Source organism: Neolamprologus multifasciatus, chromosome 6 (genome assembly GCF_963576455.1).
Source record: "Neolamprologus multifasciatus chromosome 6, fNeoMul1.2, whole genome shotgun sequence".
NCBI classification, from domain to species: Eukaryota; Metazoa; Chordata; class Actinopteri; order Cichliformes; family Cichlidae; genus Neolamprologus; species Neolamprologus multifasciatus.
Window position 1 is genome coordinate 22533766 of NC_140444.1, and position 17064 is coordinate 22550829.

Here is a 17064-nt window from a genome sequence, read left to right on the forward strand (position 1 = left end):
CTCTTAAAACTGTAGAGATGACAGTGGACTTCAGGAGACATCCCTCAACTCTGCTCCCCCTCACCATATCAGACAGCCCTGTGTCGACTGTGAAGACCTTCAAGTTCCTGGGTACCACCATCTCCCAGGACCTGAAGTGGGAGACCAACATCAACTCCATCCTCAAAAAGACCCAGCAGAGGATGTACTTCCTGAGACAACTGGGCAAGTACAGTCTTCCACAGGAACTGCTGATCCAGTTCTACACTGCGGTCATTGAGTCTGTCCTGTGCTCCTCCATCACAGTCTGGTATGGAGCAGCCACTAAACAGGACAGGAGCAGACTGTACAGGCAGTAGAAAGGATCATCGGCGCTCCCCTGCCCTCCATCCAGGATCTGTACCTCTCAAGAACCAGGAAACGGGCAGGGAAAATCATCACAGATCCCTCACACCCTGGACACAGACTTTTTGACCTGCTGCCCTCTGGCAGACGGTACAGAAGCCTGCAGACCAGGACCACCCGACATAGGAACAGTTTCTTTCCCCTCGCCATCTCCAGTTGACCTGTCACACTGCTCCCACTGCCAGACTGCAACCGCACCTTACGTAAATTCTGTAGTATTTATTCCACCTCATTTCTTTTCTGTATTTTATGTATATAAGTTTAGATTAGTTATTTATAGTTGGTTTACACAGCTTTGTGAATGTATGTGTATATAGACGCGCGCGCGCGTGTGTGTGTGTGTGTGTGTTTGTGTGTGTGTGTGTGTGTGTAGCCGCTAAACTGGTGGACCTAAATCTTCACCACCACGTCTGTATACATACAAGCGAAAAGGGGAGTGAGTGGGTCAGCGCTCAGAGCACAGAAACTTAGCTGGCTTCAAACACACCATTTATTTTCATAAGAAAACACAGCCAGAATCACAAATACAAACTAAAATCCCCGTTATACAATAAAATAGTGTTTAAAACCCGCTAAAAAGATAACTATACAATAAAAAAAAACAAAGCTAAATTAATGTTTTTCATATGCTAAAAACTTCCCCCTCAGAGTCTATATTCTATATTCCCGCCGTCCAGCCACACACATGCGGGCAAATGTTCCTTAGCTGGAAGAGACAGGTGAGGAACTCCTCTCCCGGGATGGTGAATCTTGAATCTTGCCAGCAGAAGACCAGGGAGGAGGCCCCTATCTCTGCCTGACGGTGCGCGGCCGTGCAGTCCAGCTACTCTCCACACCTGCACACGTTTCCCTCGTAGCCCCGCCAGATGCAGGCAGAGGCGTCCCCCTGCCCTGCTGTGGATTTCACGCATCGCCTCCCACGGTCGCTATTCTGTCCGTCGGGACTGGATCGCCGGGTTATGGTGGCCGATCGCCGAATGTCTCGTGGCGCCCCACAGTCAGGCCGGAGGTCCTTCTTTTCATATGCTGGCTTGCACCCGTTTTGTTTCCAGCTCTTCACTTTTCGTGTGTCTCTCCTCCCGTCTTTGCGCTCACCATCTCCCTTAAGTCAGTTTGGCGGCTAATAGGCCACCTCGGGGAACGCCCCCACCTCACAGGTGCCTACAATTGTCCGCTATAATCCACAGTGGAATAAAAAGACTATTGTACAGTCAACACTAACCACACACTATAAATATGAGGACCATATTTAAAAACCATGCAATATAAATATCAATAAACAAACATGCAATATAAATATCACAATAAAATCATGCAAATAAAATCAACACCATATACCAATACACAGATTGATAAAACATAAAAACACAAATTTCCACTGTGTGACGTGTGTGTGTGATTTACATTGCTGTGCTTGAGAGCCACCATCTACCAGAACCAAATTCCCTGTATGTGTCTGCACATATACTTGGCCAATAAACACGATTCTGATTCTGATTCTGATTTTGCGGTCACTCTTGTGACAACATGTTGTCAAAAGAGTTCTCAATGCAGGTGAAACAAGCCATCCTTAAGCTGTGAAAACAGAAAAAAAAATATCAAAGTTTATTATAATTTCTATGGTGAAGAGAAACCCCTTCACAACAGCCAACCAAGTAAACAACACTCTCCAGGAGGTAGCCATATTGATATCCAAGTCTACCATAAAAAGAAGACTGCATGAAAGTATTTAAAGGGTTCACTGCAAGGTGCAAGCCACTCATAAGCCTCAAAAATAGAAAGACAGTTTGGACTTTGCTAAAAAATAATAAAAGAAAAAAAAGTCAACATCTATTAGAATGATGGCAAGAAAAAAATGTGAAGAAGGCGTGGAACAGCTCATGATCCAAAGCATACCACATCATCTGTAAAACACAGCAGAGGCAGTGTGATAGCTTGGGCGTGCATGGCTGCCAGCCGCACTGGGACACTAGTGTTTATTGACGATGTGACACAGGACAGAAGCAGGAGGAGGAGGTGTTCAGAGAAAAGCTGTCGAGTCAAATCCAGCTAAATGCAGTTAAATTGGTTGGTCGGTGTTTCATAATACAGATGGACAATGACCCAAAACATATAGCCAAAGCAACCCAGGAGTTTATTCAAGCAAAGAAGTGGAATATTTTTAAAGATCCAAATCAGTCACCTGATCTTAACACAGTCGAGCATTCATATCACTTGTTGAAGACTAAACTTCAGACAGAAAGGGCCACAAACAAACAGCAACTAAAAGTCGCTGCAGTAAAGACCTACCAGAGCATTAAAAAGGAGAAAACATCTGGAGAAAACAGGAGAACATCTGATGATGTCCATGATTTCAAGACTTCCGCTATCATTTCTAACAATGGGTTTTCAACTAAGTATTAGAAATAAACATTTTAATTTCAGTTTTTAATTTGTCCAGTTATTTTAAAATTCTTTAGTTCCTCAAATTTTTATGCAATCTTTTTAATCACCCCACTGACTTAAAGCTGGAAGTCTGCACTTCAACTTGATCTAAGTTTTTTAATTCATAATTCATTGTGGTAATGTACAAAATCAAACTTTAAAAAAAAGTTGTCTCTCTCCTAACTGCATTTTTTTGCTGGAAACCATGGGTCCTGCCATTCATGTGGGTGTTACTTTGACATGTACCCCCTACTCCTGCGGATCATGTACTTTGATGGGAACAGCTGTGGTTTCTATACCACAAGGGACCGTCCTCTCCCTTTTCTTCTTCATCCTGTACACCACAGATTTCAGCCAATGCACAAAGACCTGCCATCTTCAGAGGTTTTCTGATGACTCTGCGGTGGTTGGATGCACCAGTGAGGGTGATGAGATGGAGTAATAGAGTGTGGTTGACTCTTTTGTCACGTGGTGCAAGCAGAATCATCTGCAGCTCAATTTGACAAAGATCAAAGAACTGATTGTGGACTTTAGGAGGACCAGGAAACCTGTGACCCCTATTTCAGTCCAGGGAGTTGATGTGGACATTTGTAGGACTGTAAAAACCTTGGAGTATGCATAGATAATAAACTGGACTGGGTTAAAAACACATCAGCACTTTACAGGAAGGGCCAGAGTCATCTCTATTTTCTTAGGCTTCTTAGGTCTTTTAACATCTGTCAGACAATGCTCAGGACTTTCTATGGGTCTGCTGTGGCCAGTGCCATCCTCTATGTAGTTGCATGCTGGGGCAGCAGCTTGAGGGATGCAGATGTCAACAGACTCAATAAACTGATCAGCAAGGCCAGTAATGTTGTGGAGATGGAGCTGGAATCTCTTAGGGTAGTGTCTAAGAGCAGGATGTTGTCCAAGATAATGAAAATGCTGTACAAAACCTTCCACCCACTCCACGACATGCCTGCTAGTCACAGGAGCACGTTCAGTGTGACACTGAGATTACCAAAAGGCACAACTAAATGACACAGGAAATCATTCCTATCTATGGCCATCTCTCTGTACAACTCCTCCATCAAATGCACTGTAAACACTGCAGTTACACCCTTTTGCACATCCTTGACAGTGAAAATAACAAATAACAAGTTTTACAGTTTAGAGTAAAATTCCAATGATTTATATTTCACCTCTGTAATATTCTGGATATTGATAATTGGAGCTTTTTGTAATATTAGAGCTATTTCTTATATTTTGTAAACTTTGTAATATATTGTATTATTTAATTTAGTTCAGTCTGTTACTGTTGTTGTCTTGGAGCAACTGTAACCAAATAATTTCCTTAGGGATTAATAAAGTAATCTGACACTAATTTCAGCAGAGTAATGCATCTTGCTACAAACTACAAATGGTCCAGGAATGGTTTGAGGATCACAACAATGAGTTTGAGGTGTTGACTCAAACTTATTTTTTTAGTCAACACCACAGTTGAGCATCTGTGGGATGTGCTGGAAAACAAGTCCGTCCGTGGACATTCATGTCGAAATATATGCGAAATATATGAAACTATCTAATCTCCACGCCTGGTACTGCTTGAATCCACAGCACTCCCTCCTTCCTCTTACTCAAACTGAACAGTTTTGTAATACAAAACCCTGTCAGAGTGCTCTGCAAACCCAAGTTTTAGCATGCATGTTTTACTACAAAGCAAGGGAGGGCGTGAGTGGAAAGTAGGAAACAGAACATGATCTTGCTCAGCAGGAATTTACTCTGAACAAACACCAGAGAACAGTGGAGAAAACAATGCTACATACAGTGGAAAGTCATCAGGTATGTGTGCACTAAAAGTGTTTAGTGCTTAATTTACCAGCTATATCATATGAAGAGTATCAAGTGATTACTTCACTAGTACTTTATAAGTTTATATTAAGAAAATTATTGTTACATTTCTTCCATGCTGATTGCTGACATGTCACAGTGAAATGTTTATAAGTGGGTAGATCATGATGCAAAGCAAAAGCATGTAGTGAGGTTAATGTGTTAAGTTACTGCTCAGTGTGGACAACAGTACTGTGAGCTCAGAACATGTCACACTGTAACTTTAAGATGTCCAACTAGGGCTGCTGGAGTCTCCTGTTTACTTTGGATAAAGGCTGCACAGAAGAATTACTGAGGTATTTGGCCCAATCAGCTGTACTGAAATTATGTTAGAACACAAATAAATTATTGCTGGTTTAAAGGGGCAAAACTATGCAACCATTACTCTGGCTATGAAGCAGTTTACAACCTGAACAAGCTTAGAGGAACTGGGTAGCTTAAGCAGGATAAATAACTGGACAACTGGTCCCCCGGTGCCTTTTTACTTCCTTCCACAGGAAAGACTAAGAAGTTCTATTGTATGACATCTTGATTCTTTCCTCCACACCCTGTGTTCCCTGCAGTTTGATACAGCCTTTTTGTGAGTTGCTAACACAAGTTTACTCTTCTTGCTTCAGGTATGTGCTTTTCAATCTTTCCAACATTTAAAATTTTAAACTTGCCAAATTCCACAGAAACCAAACAACTAACCGATTATTTACATCTTGTCAGTTCCAAGTTTCTGGATTGTGTAAAGTGTTAAAGAATTTTCTTCTGTCCACATTTGATCCTACAGTGCTTTCTTTCAGAAGAAGAAGAGAACAAAAATGGGGTGCAGAAGAAAAGTGCTTCTTGCTGCAATAATTTTCATGCTTGTCTGCTACAAAGTAAGAATTGTGTTTAAAAAAATATTCGAAGGTTTGAAAAATTATACATTTAAACATGTGTTTTTTAAATGTGATACACCTCAATTAAAGGTGACCGCAAAGGATACAAGATTACTGGATGTCCAAAAGACCACAGATGTTGTAGATGACCAGTACAAAGGATGTAGTGAAGAGGCCAGGAAGAAGTTCATTGAGTCAGACGTGTTAAAAAAAGAACTAAGCAGCAGTGAAGGATTTCAGAAAGCCTGGACTAAAAGTAACGAGTGTTCAAAACAGATTCCAGGAGGAAGAAAAGAGCATAGTGCTGCACTTTCAGTCTATCTTAAAGGAGACCAGCCTTTCATACTAACACTGAACAAAGCAATAGAGACAATGGGTGGAAATGTTAGCATCTATGAAAACCGCTTCCAATTCAAGTCTCTTCATTTCCTGCTGATGGACTCCATGAGGCTGCTGAAGCCAAAGGAGTGCAAGAACTTTTATGTTTTTCAAGATGGTCAAAACCAACCACAGAAAGGCTCCACAGTGAGATTTACAAGTTTCACTTTAGCTTATTCAGACTATGAAGAGCTGAAGAGACTTGAAGATGTCAATGAGAATACTATTTTACATCTCACTTCTTGTTTCTTTGTCAACCTGAAAGACTATGTGTGCGGTCAAGGACAGGATGAAATACTCTTATCTCCAGCAGAAGTTTTCACTGTGGAACGAGTGAAAACAAAAACTACATCGGATGATGACGAATACCTTGAGATTGTTTTAAACCACTCAGGACTGAACAGCTCACACAACTGTTACATGTTTTCACGGTAAGATTCATATTCTCTCAATTAAAGTGAAAATTTTTCATATTAATTTCACAAATTTTGATCTTGGAAGCAGTGTGGTATTAAAGATATAAATATTTACCATTTAAAACACATGAAAACATTTCATATATCCAGCTACTTAAAAAATGTATTTCAAATAAATTATTCATTTCAAAATGTTCTGAATCTCTGAGGTTTTACCATCTGGAAAAGTCTCATGTTGGGTTTTCAGTAACTTTAACTGTAAAAAAAAAAAAAAAAAAAAAAAAAAAAAAAAGATATTACAGTAATCCCCCTCTCTGCTTTCTTCCATGTCTTTAGGTCTCCTCCAGCTGCTGTCTCCACCCTGTGGCTTGTATCGGTGCTTGCGGCATCATCTTTGTTTTCTTTAACTGTTTAGTAAGAACAGTTTCCTGAGTGTTATCATCTACAGTACTGCTTTGTTTATTCATTTCACAATTTGTTGGCACTTTATTTGGCAGATTGTAGTATCTATCAAATAAAGTTTTAAAGTAGGCTGCCAAAATATAATCAAATATTATTTTCTGCTTGTCATATGTTATGAATTACAGACCCAATTCACATATATTATTTATGCATGTGTTTATTATTTCTTGTACTTGTGTACTTTAAAAGAATGACATCAAATGAGAGATGGGAATTACTTGCAGCTGTTCCAGGCTGAATTCAGACTGTTGTGGAGCTTTAACTCCCCACAGTAGGAGTGTTTCCAGGATTTTTTTAATGGGCTGTCACGGGCACATAGAAAATCCAAATAGTTGAGAAATTTTGTTTTTAGGTTCAGAAAATTGGTGTACACCATGCTGAGTTAAATTTTCAGGCTCATGTGCAGCCACAGCCAATGTCACATGTAAATAACTATGAGTCTGACAGATGAACTGAATCTTTGAACCAAAAAAATAGAATTTAGAATCTTAGGTATCAGTTTTCTGTCTTTCTTTAATTAATCTGTGAACTCATCCATTTTTACATTTTCGTCAGTGAACATTTTCTAAGTTGAATATTGTTTACAATTTTCTTCAGTGTGTATATATCTGTAAATTACTAGCTCACAAGTTTTAGAATGCTTTTTTAGTCGTTACAGTCAGCAATGCTCTCCCTCTCAAACTGCTTCTAAAGACACCTTGCCTCAAGGATTCCTTCTGTTTCCCTATCAAATAAACAACATGCAAAAATCAAAAGGCCTTACAACAAATTTAATGTGATCACACAAACATTTTACCTACAATTAACGATTTTTTTGTTTTGTTTTTACAAATATACACATTAAGTCCAACTTCCCCAAATTAAACACCATAATACGTCACTCGCCCAGTGGCCGGACAATAATTACTGTCTAAATGTAACACTCATCATTAGACTTCACATTAGTGACACACACAAACACACATTCACACTGTAAAGGCTAAATATGTCTTTTTTTGTATTCATGTGTGAGTCAGCAGCAAAATATTTAAATATTATAATACATATTATTATTATGATTAACAAATTACTTGCATTAATATCTACATACTGTTAGAACACCAATATACAGAAAAATCACACAGTTCACATGGCACATGCTTCCGGCAACTACATCAGCAAGCACCTGTGAATTAACATGTACAAACTTGAAACACATCTGAACGCCTTCAACAACAGTGTCACTAAAACTGATTTAAAGACATTAAAGTCAGTAAAGCAAGATTACTTTTGATGCTGAAGTTGATCAGAGCCACTGAGATCTACAATGATGTCAAATGTGTTAATGTAATCAAAACAAACAAGAGAAATTGAATTTTTTTAGACTTTTTATAAAAAGTTCTCACTTTTTACCTCTGGGTACTGAGTAATGGAAATATTTAAAATTCTTTGTTATGCATTTACAAGAAATTAAATGTAGTCACAGTTGTATGGTGTGATTTAGTGCCTTCCCCCACCCCCAAAAAAAGGAAAAAAAACACCACATTTGTAATTTCTCACATGATCACATAATTCAATTTATACACATATGCCCACAACATTCATGTGGACAAAGCAACGAAAAATATGACGTTTCAACACTTTATTAACAAAAATATATTCAGAAACATGTCATAATAAAAAAATGAAACTATTAAACATTTTAATGACTGGAAGGCAGCAAAACATTTCATAGTTATATTTATGATTTCTAAAATTAGAGTAATCCACAAAAGTCTTCATCAAAAAAATATATGTTTATGATGTATGTGTGTTCAGGATTAATGCACCATCGCTTCCTTTGTCAGCTGTCAGGCACAATAAATGGCCCAAATCAACAGCCAGGGCTTTACAACTACATACCTGTTTTTCTTTTTGTTGGTTTGTTTTTAACCACCAGCATAGAGGCTGTCTTTTTCTGCCTAGTTCTATCATTCTTCTCCTTCTGCGTGCAATTTTAATCCTTCATAATAAGTAAGTAAAGATTATTTATAGAGCACTTTTCACAGGCATTAAATTCACAAATCGATGTACAACAATTAAACAAAATTAATTACAAGAGAAGCATTTTAAAACAGAATCAAAATAAATAAAAACACACATAAAAAAATTCATCAGAAGGCCTGATTAAATAAAAATGTTTTTCAATTTTGTTGTTTTTTTTGTTTTTTTTAAAAAAGACCTCACAGAGTCTCCTAAACAAAGCCAGAGTGGTAAACTGTTTCAGAGACCCTTGGTGCCACAGACTGAAAAGCTCTCTTCCCCCCTGGTCTCTTTTCTTGTACGAGGGGCAACTAACACACTTTGAGTTTGTGAGTGAAAAAAAATCCACAAGAAAAAAAAAATGAAACAATCAGCTCAAAATAATGTAAAAGAAATAAAAAATCCACAAATAAATAATTCATGTTGAGCTGGAGTGCGTTCATTGGATCAGAAATACCCTAACTGTCTTTATTATTCAGCTCAGAGTTGGGTTTCGACCTGTTTCCACGAGTGCTCTTGTCTTTGCTCAGGATGCTGGTGCACACGCTGCTCTGGTGACACGGTCGAAGTCTTGTGCTTTGGAGCTCCAGCTCATCGTAGCTTGACACCCGGACAAAAGGACACCAGCGGAAAACCTGCTTGAAACCAGCTCGAAACCTGCAGCCAACAAAACGCTGACATGCAGTTATGCTCTGATTAGTGTTGGTGAGGTGATGACTGACTTGGACTCACCTGCTATTGAGGCAGCAGTAGATGATGGGATTGTACATGGTGGAGCTCATTGCAAGCCACAGCACTGACAGGTAAACCTGCTGGATGTACTTCCACTTGCTCAGACGCTTGTTGAGACCCGTCGCGATGAAGTAGACATGATACGGCAGCCAGCAGAGGGCGAAGGTAACCACTACAATAATCATCATCTTCACCACCTGCAGGACACAAGCCATCAGCAGGAGGGCAAATCAGTAGGCGGGCCCCCACCCCCAGAAGACATTCTGACATTTCACAGGAAAGCGGAAAAGGAGAGGCACCAGTAATAAAATGAATGATGCCTTAATTCCGTTCAGCTGCTTCTATTTCTGGGTGCTGGTATTTTGCATGCTGGCTCGCTGCCACACTGTCGTGTCTCGCTGGGGCACTTGAAAAGAACAGAGCCTTCATTAGTGTCAGGAGTGACACGTGATTTTCCTGCTGTCAAAGTGCTGCAAACGGGTCTATTTTACAGCACAGTGATTTTTGACAGACAGCCTTCTTCAGTGTGCAAAATGGCAAATGTAACATAAGTAACTGCGAGAAAATGTGCTAGTATAACATAATAACACAAAATCCTTGTCTGGGGAATTATGAGATAAACTCAGATGTGGCATCTGAGACAATACAACATGGAAAAAAATAATCAGAAGTTTTGTAGCAGGCTGGTAGCATCACAAAAAAACTACAAAAAATGTTTTAAAAAAATATGTACAAATGACTATATATCATAATCCGAACCATGAATAGAAACAGGAATAAATTATTCTTTCCAGCTTTAGTTTCTTAAAGCATCAATACAGTAAAGGTGTCTTTAAATCACAGTGGTCTGGCAAATCTAAAGCAAATATTTGATTGCACAGGATTGTATTATATATGGGGATGTACCAGTGCAGTGAAGGATAGATGCATGAAAACTGGAGCTGAAAATATCTGATATGCTGAAGGAAACCAAGACATCTAATCTTTTTAACAATAGTCTTTGCATAAACAATAGAACACTGACACAAGCCCTTCAACTGGAAAATTACCACTTATTATTATTATTAATACCAAATGAATCCATTTGGTATCAGTCAGTGAGGTTTTGATTAGGAGGAATTCCACTAGTGCTGAATGTGTTTTTTTATGTAAGCTCTGTAGCTTGGGAACGGCTTGGGGAAGAGATTGAGACCATTTAAGTTGTATAACTCTAAGGATGTACGCGTGCAGCAGAAACTCAAATGGATGTGGGTAATTTGTTTTCTTTGTTTTCGTTCTGGTGTGTGTATGACCTCCTGCCTTGTTTGTGTATGTCTTGTCTTTTACCCCAGAAGGGCTCTAATAAGAATGAAAATAAAGACTAAAGAAAGAATAATACAATATCCAGTAAGCTGCTTTATTTGTCTTCCTCACTAGACAGTGAAACAAAAAAATCTACATCTGAGTTGTCAGACCACAGAATATCTGAATAAAAATCTGATGTTGAGTTTGTAATTACCTATTGGCTGCTCACTGGGCTGAAACTGAGCTAAACAAAAAAGTGGAGGATGTAAAACTGAATCTGAGCTGATAGATACAGAGAAACGCTGTTGGATGATTGATTTGTCACTATACTTTATACCTTTCACTCTACATATAGTTTAAACTGTATCCAGCAAATCTTCATATTCAAAAGCTACATTTTTGCTACTTTAGATTAATTCAACTTTGTCACACTGAGCAATTATTCCTTATTCCAACTTCCATACTATCCATACCTGCATCCTAAACATCATTCTTAGCAGGAGAAATATCCAATTATGAGTGCAAACATTTCTCTAAATGCTACTTAAGTGGGCAATGTCTGGCACCGTGGTAGCTCTGATGCACAGCGTAGGAAATAATGAGTTTATTGACCATTTTTATCTCTCTGTAATTATAATTTCGATTCATTGAGTCCAGGATGGCTGTCATGAGGAGAGGGAAAGGTCAGGGATGACGCACCAGTACCCAGGAGGTTTCAGGTAGGATGGAAGAGAGAGCACCGCAGAACGCATCAGCAAGTTACAGCACAATGCAAAGCTGTGGGGGGTTAAAAAGGAGCAGGCAGCGATTCATGAGCAGAAGTGTATCTGCAACAGCATGCTTTCTTATCTGATGCAGTGCCACGAAATATTCTTAAAAGACTCCTGCAAGCAACAGACTTATTTTAAACTTTATAGAAGTATGTGGTTGTTTTGTTTTCTGTCCTCAATTTGCAGGAAAAAAGTGCCAAATATGGCTATAACCATATATGAGATTGTTAAAATCAAGCTGGGAAACTGTTACTGGGTCAAAGACAAATAAAACCACAGATTTATTCCTTTTAATTCCATCCAACACACCCTTAATCAATGAATACTTCCAGTGTCTGACCCTTAGGGTCCCTCTTTGAATAATCCTACATGGAGCATTTATCAATGAACTGACATTAATCCCAGGCCCATCTTGATAGACGCTCGTCATGACATCTGCAATGACCTTAATCCCTGCTCAACCCAGCGCTCACAGTAGCTGCTGGAAAGTACACTGTGCCGTCTGGCTGAGGAGTGAATTGATTGCCTCCGGATCCCATCCTCTGCTTTCAGGATGTGGCCAGTTTCTTTACTTCTGTGTGATCAGGCTGTTGCAAAGGTCAACATTAGTGCCCGGCAATAAAGAGATAGCTTGTGCCGGTGCATTTGTTCTGTATATGGTTTTCAGATAAAAGCTGAACCTCTGCCATGTCACATTTTACTGATCAAAGCTGGAGGCGGTCAGCGGACATACTCGTATTTATTTTTTTTATATTTTTCATTTGATTGTTCATTGTGGTAGGATTTCCTTTAAACCTGCAGATGTGTCATCAAACATCTGCACTCTTATAGTTGTTGTGCACTAGCATACCATCGCTTCTCCGGGGATGTTTTATCGCAGTATTAACTTAAAGCATTTCAACATTTCATTACTTGTTGTATCAAATTTAAGACTTTGCATGTTGGATTTCAGTCACAGAGCTGGTAGTTTTCCTCTCTGGTTTAGGTAAGTGTTTTTTTAATATATATATTTTCTCAAATAGGAGAAATAACTTTGCCATTTTTCTTGGTTAGCTACGGTAAATGTAGAAGACCTAACATTTGTCTTTTCTGTAAAATTTGATCTTTTTTCCTTCACGCAGAACTGTGTTTTCATTACAGCCATTTACAGGTTATGTTAAATTCAAGTTTGTTTTTCCCCATAAACATTTTACACTATTAATCAAAAGAAAATCGTTAAGGCAGAGGATGAATGCATTGGATGAGCACAGTGATTACCTTCCTTTTGGCCTGTAGCTGTCCTTGGTAGTTATCAGATGAATCTCCAGGGATCTCACCTCCCCATAGTGTCACCCCCACAATGGTATAGGTGATGCCCATCACCACTAAGGGCAGTATGTAGACCAGAACTGTAACTATGATATGATACCTGTGCAAATAATGAAGCAGATGCCAAGCTTTTAAAGGAAGCTGTCTGACGTTGCTTGACCAAAGCAGCTTTAGTGGGAGTGATAGTGATGCAAGCTACGAGAAACAAGACAGCTCAAATCTGAATTGATAAGGATGGTTAGGTTTTCAGAGAAAAACAGAGGAGGGTGTCAGTGTGATCTCACATGAAGGAGTCTTCGGCCATGCGGGGCCAGGCCACGTAGCAGACGGTCCTTTGGGGCAGAGTTCGGATGGTGGAGAAGTAGCAGAGCGGGAAGGCCAGAACCACAGCCAAGCTCCAGATACAGACAATGACCCCCAGAGTGGCTTTAGCAGGCAGACGAGGCTTCATAGGGTGGATGATCGCCATGTACCTACAACCGAGAGCCCACAACTTAGTGAGTGAGTGAGCTTAGCTATCAGTTGATGCCCACAAGTGTGAGTTTCTCCATGGTAGGTGGGATGCAAACCCTGAAATGGCCGTTACTGTGGCAGAATACTATGATTTACCCAAGACCTCCTTAGACCCAAAGATCCATTTTCAGGCATTTAAAGCGTGTAATTCATCAGCTGTAGTTTATTTTTAAAGTCAGATTAAAGATGGAAAAAAATAAAACTGTAACAATTTTAAAATAAGTATTTTCAGACCAAATTCAGACAAAAAAAATAAACGAAACAGTAAATAAAATAACACTGAACACTACTGTTCAGCTGCAACTTATGTAGGGGAGACCGGGGATAGTTGTAACATTTTTGACATTTCTGTCTGTAAATTGGAGCTCTTTTAAGGTAGTGGATTCAAAATGTAATGCAAAGTATTTACATGTCTCTGCTATTAAATAGTGCAGCTATTTTCTCTGCAGAACAATTACCCATTGCATGGTATGGTCTCAAACACAAAGAGTGAAATGTTACAATTAACCCCATAGTCTGGGTTAGTTGTAACATATCCTGGGGTGAAATGTAACACAATGAAATAAGGGTACTAACAAAACATTAACATGTAATCTTTATTTATTCAACACATGAATGCACTTAGAGCCATTTATGTAACTGTGTGTGTGTGTGAGTGACAGAATGCAGAAATCTAGCTTTTGAACATATGCCAACCCCCCCAAAAAGACAAATTATGGAATTTTCTGCAACTGAATATTTCATTAATTTTGGTTGGTCTTCCTTGAGTTTGGCCTCATTGGCTCAGTGGGCATTATAACCCACAACTCTTGCACCAATTTTGAACATAACAATGAAGCTGTAAAAATGTAGTTGTTCACCAGCATCGCAATTCCATTACTTTTTTTCATGGCTTACCTTGGTGTGGTTTGCAAAGTGCTTCAGAAAGATGAGGAAATCTGTTTCTTGCACCCATCCTGATTTATTTACATCACCAATACTTCCTACTGGTCCATCTCTGACAAAGTGGTCTGCATAATGTATGTGTGGGAACACAAACAGTGGAGGAATTGTGTTGCCAATGGCATTAACCGCATATACAAAAGCGACCAATGAACCTATCTCTGCTGATGTCGTTGCCCCAACTTGTTTAATATAAGTTAAAGTAATAGTGTGGTAAGTTGTAACATCTGCATTATTGTTACAACTAACCCAGACTGTTGCTGTTACAACTGACCCAGACTCCTATAGCCATGAACTAGCTAACATTACAGCCAACGGCTAAAACATTAGCACTAAAGACCTACGCAGAATATATCCCTATAGACATACAAATAACATAATTTAAGTTTGATGAGTTTAACTGCAAAGCAGATAATGCTATTAGAAATTGAAATAAAGTAGAAAAACTTACTTTTTGGCATACAAATTACTTTTTTTCATGTTAAATTGTCTGTGTTTGAAAAAAATGTGCTGATTTTTCACATGTGATAGCAGAAATGAATTGGGTATGCACAGGATGAGTCACATCATTTGAAACTTAGCCCTGATTGGAGAAATTGGAAGTGTTACAACTGACCCACGTTACAACTATCCCCGGTCTCCCCAGCGTGGGGGGGTGGAATAATCTAGCCAAACTAAAAAAAAAAGTGTTTGTAAAAAGAGGTCACAGAAAGGGCTCTCGCGTCTCTCCAGCTTAATAATAACACAGCCGTACCTGTCGATGGCGATCGCGGTCATGGAGTAGATGCTGGCAAACACGGCGGTGACGGGAAAGAAGTTGTGGAACCTGCAGTACACCTGGCCGAAGTACCACTCTCCGTGAGCCGCGTAGATGAAGTTGATGAGCGTGTTGAAAGCGGCCATGGAAACGTCAGAGAAAGCCAAGTTCAGCAGGAAATAGTTGGTGACAGTCCTCATCCGCTTGTGCGCCAGAATAATCCAAATCACTATCAGGTTCCCGAAGACCGCAACGGCCAGTACTGTGCTGTAAGCCACCGACCACAGCGCGACGCGCCACGGAGGCTGCACGAACTGGTTGGTCAGACCTCTGGTTGTGTTTTCCATTCCTCAGGTGTGCTCGATCCGATCTGTTTCACTCAGTCTGCTGCTGCCAGAGGTCTCTACAAAGATGCGCCACAGACGCGCGACGTGCCCAAAGGACATGTGACCGGTGAGGCAGAGAGAGTTCTCCACATGCGTCTGCCATCGTTCAACAAATCAAACAAACATATAAACTCTCTGATCGTAGTTTTCACATTTTAGTCTGCACAATCAAACAAGCACACAGATTTTTTTTAATGAGAAATTGATACTTTATTCTGTTCTGTCTGTGTCTGTTATTAGAAACACACATTGTTTTTGGTTGAAGTCATGGATCTCTTTAAGCTAAATCACATCATTCAAAGGCAAATAAACAAGTATTTTAATAAATAACTGGGTTGCTATTTGGTATAACTGTTATTGGGTAGCCTACTTGCACTTCCGCAGTACCATCACATCCACATTACAAGCCTTTGGAATTTATCACATTCCTAATTTCATATGGAAAAAGTGACAGATAATGAATCTGAAAGACAAGGAAATGTTCTACATTCATAAATTACAGACTGCTAATCACACTGGTTTAAATGACGATTGAGATTTTACAGTTTTTGTTTGTTTTTACTTTTCAAATTTTGTTTGTCCCTACAAATGCATTTGTATTATCTGTGGTTGATGGTATTGTATGTTGCTTATGTACATTTGATTTAAATGTAATAAATATTTTGGATATCATGTTGACACCCTTTTGGTATCCTGCATCCAGGTTTTGAAAGTTCTTTCTATTAGTGGAGCATCGCTGGTGGACGCTTACCACTGGTGGAACATGAAGATCCAGCATTTCGATGAACTGTGTTGATGAAGGCTTATCTGCTTAAAGATGTTGGAGTATTCTAGGTCAAACGTGACAATAAATGTTAAAACAAGTATATTTTTTTGCTTTTTTTTTTTTGCTAAAATTTTGGTCATAACTCCAGGAGAAATCAAATAAATTTCATTGTAAAACATAAAAAATGTTGCTGTAGCATTAGATCTGTCTGAAGCTTTAAATCAGCCTGAGGGTGATACCGTTAAATCCTTAATAACTGTTTCATCCAAAGCAAAGCTCGTGGTGTCAGGATTTTATGGGTTTGTCTGTATTATGTAAGAGGTTCAGCCGATGTGAGAGCCCAATAGGTTAGCCTGACTTAGTGGTTCATATACAGAATCTGTTTGTAGAGAATAAAGCTCAGTAAAACCAGTAAGTGTAGAATATAGTCTCTTTAGGGTGCTGCATACAGTATCTCACAAAAGTGAGTACACTCCTCACATTATTGTAAATATTTTGTTATATCTTTTCATGGGGCAACATTGAAGATATGACACTTTGGCACAATGTAAAGTAGTCAGTGTACAGCTTGTATAACAGTGTAAATTTTGTGTCACCTCAAAATAACTCAACATACAGCCATTAATGTCTAAACTGCTAGCGACAAAAGTGAGTACACCCCTAGGCGAAAATGTCCAAACTGTGCCCAAAGTGTCAATATTTTGTGTGGCAACCATTATTTTTCCAACACTGCCTTAAATCTGTTGGAAATTGAGTTCACTAGAGCTTCACTGGGTGCCACTGGAATCCTCTTCCACTCCTCCATG

General features: G+C 39.2%; 2 protein-coding genes across 3 annotated transcripts; one reads left to right on the top strand and one right to left on the bottom strand.

Moving 5' to 3' along the window:
* Window positions 1-4495: 4495 nt before the first annotated feature.
* On the top strand, window positions 4496-7554 carry LOC146516994 (ecto-ADP-ribosyltransferase 4-like). Of its 2 annotated transcripts, XM_085162393.1 has the most exons (5): window positions 4496-4629; window positions 5241-5294; window positions 5453-5543; window positions 5634-6352; window positions 6674-7554. In XM_085162393.1, exons 3-5 carry the CDS (start codon window positions 5484-5486, stop codon window positions 6750-6752), a joined length of 858 nt encoding a protein of 285 aa, XP_085018519.1. In that variant the 5' UTR covers window positions 4496-4629; window positions 5241-5294; window positions 5453-5483; the 3' UTR covers window positions 6753-7554. The 2 variants fall into 2 exon arrangements, with proteins under 2 accessions (XP_085018519.1, XP_085018520.1); XM_085162394.1 differs by lacking the exon at window positions 4496-4629 and having other exon boundaries at window positions 4690-5294; window positions 5466-5543.
* A 1029-nt stretch (window positions 7555-8583) lies between these two features.
* tacr3l (tachykinin receptor 3-like) lies at window positions 8584-15600 on the bottom strand. Its single transcript, XM_085162374.1, has 5 exons — window positions 15104-15600; window positions 13179-13367; window positions 12844-12994; window positions 9533-9729; window positions 8584-9457 (listed from the first exon to the last, which is right to left on the bottom strand). Exons 1-5 carry the CDS (start codon window positions 15451-15453, stop codon window positions 9259-9261), a joined length of 1086 nt encoding a protein of 361 aa, XP_085018500.1. The 5' UTR covers window positions 15454-15600; the 3' UTR covers window positions 8584-9258.
* Window positions 15601-17064: the final 1464 nt, after the last annotated feature.

Excerpts from the sequence above, each read along its gene's own strand:
- tacr3l (XM_085162374.1), bottom strand. The coding sequence starts at position 15,453 with ATGGAAAACACAACCAGAGGTCTGACCAACCAGTTCGTGCAGCCTCCG. Across the intron at positions 12,995-13,178 it reads ATGGCCGAAGACTCCTTCAT|GTATCATATCATAGTTACAG; the intron begins GTGAGATCACAC and ends TTATTTGCACAG. Across the intron at positions 9,458-9,532 it reads TACTGCTGCCTCAATAGCAG|GTTTCGAGCTGGTTTCAAGC; the intron begins GTGAGTCCAAGT and ends TGTTGGCTGCAG.
- LOC146516994 (XM_085162393.1), top strand. The coding sequence starts at position 5,484 with ATGGGGTGCAGAAGAAAAGTGCTTCTTGCTGCAATAATTTTCATGCTT. Across the intron at positions 5,544-5,633 it reads TCATGCTTGTCTGCTACAAA|GTGACCGCAAAGGATACAAG; the intron begins GTAAGAATTGTG and ends CCTCAATTAAAG. Across the intron at positions 6,353-6,673 it reads AACTGTTACATGTTTTCACG|GTCTCCTCCAGCTGCTGTCT; the intron begins GTAAGATTCATA and ends CCATGTCTTTAG.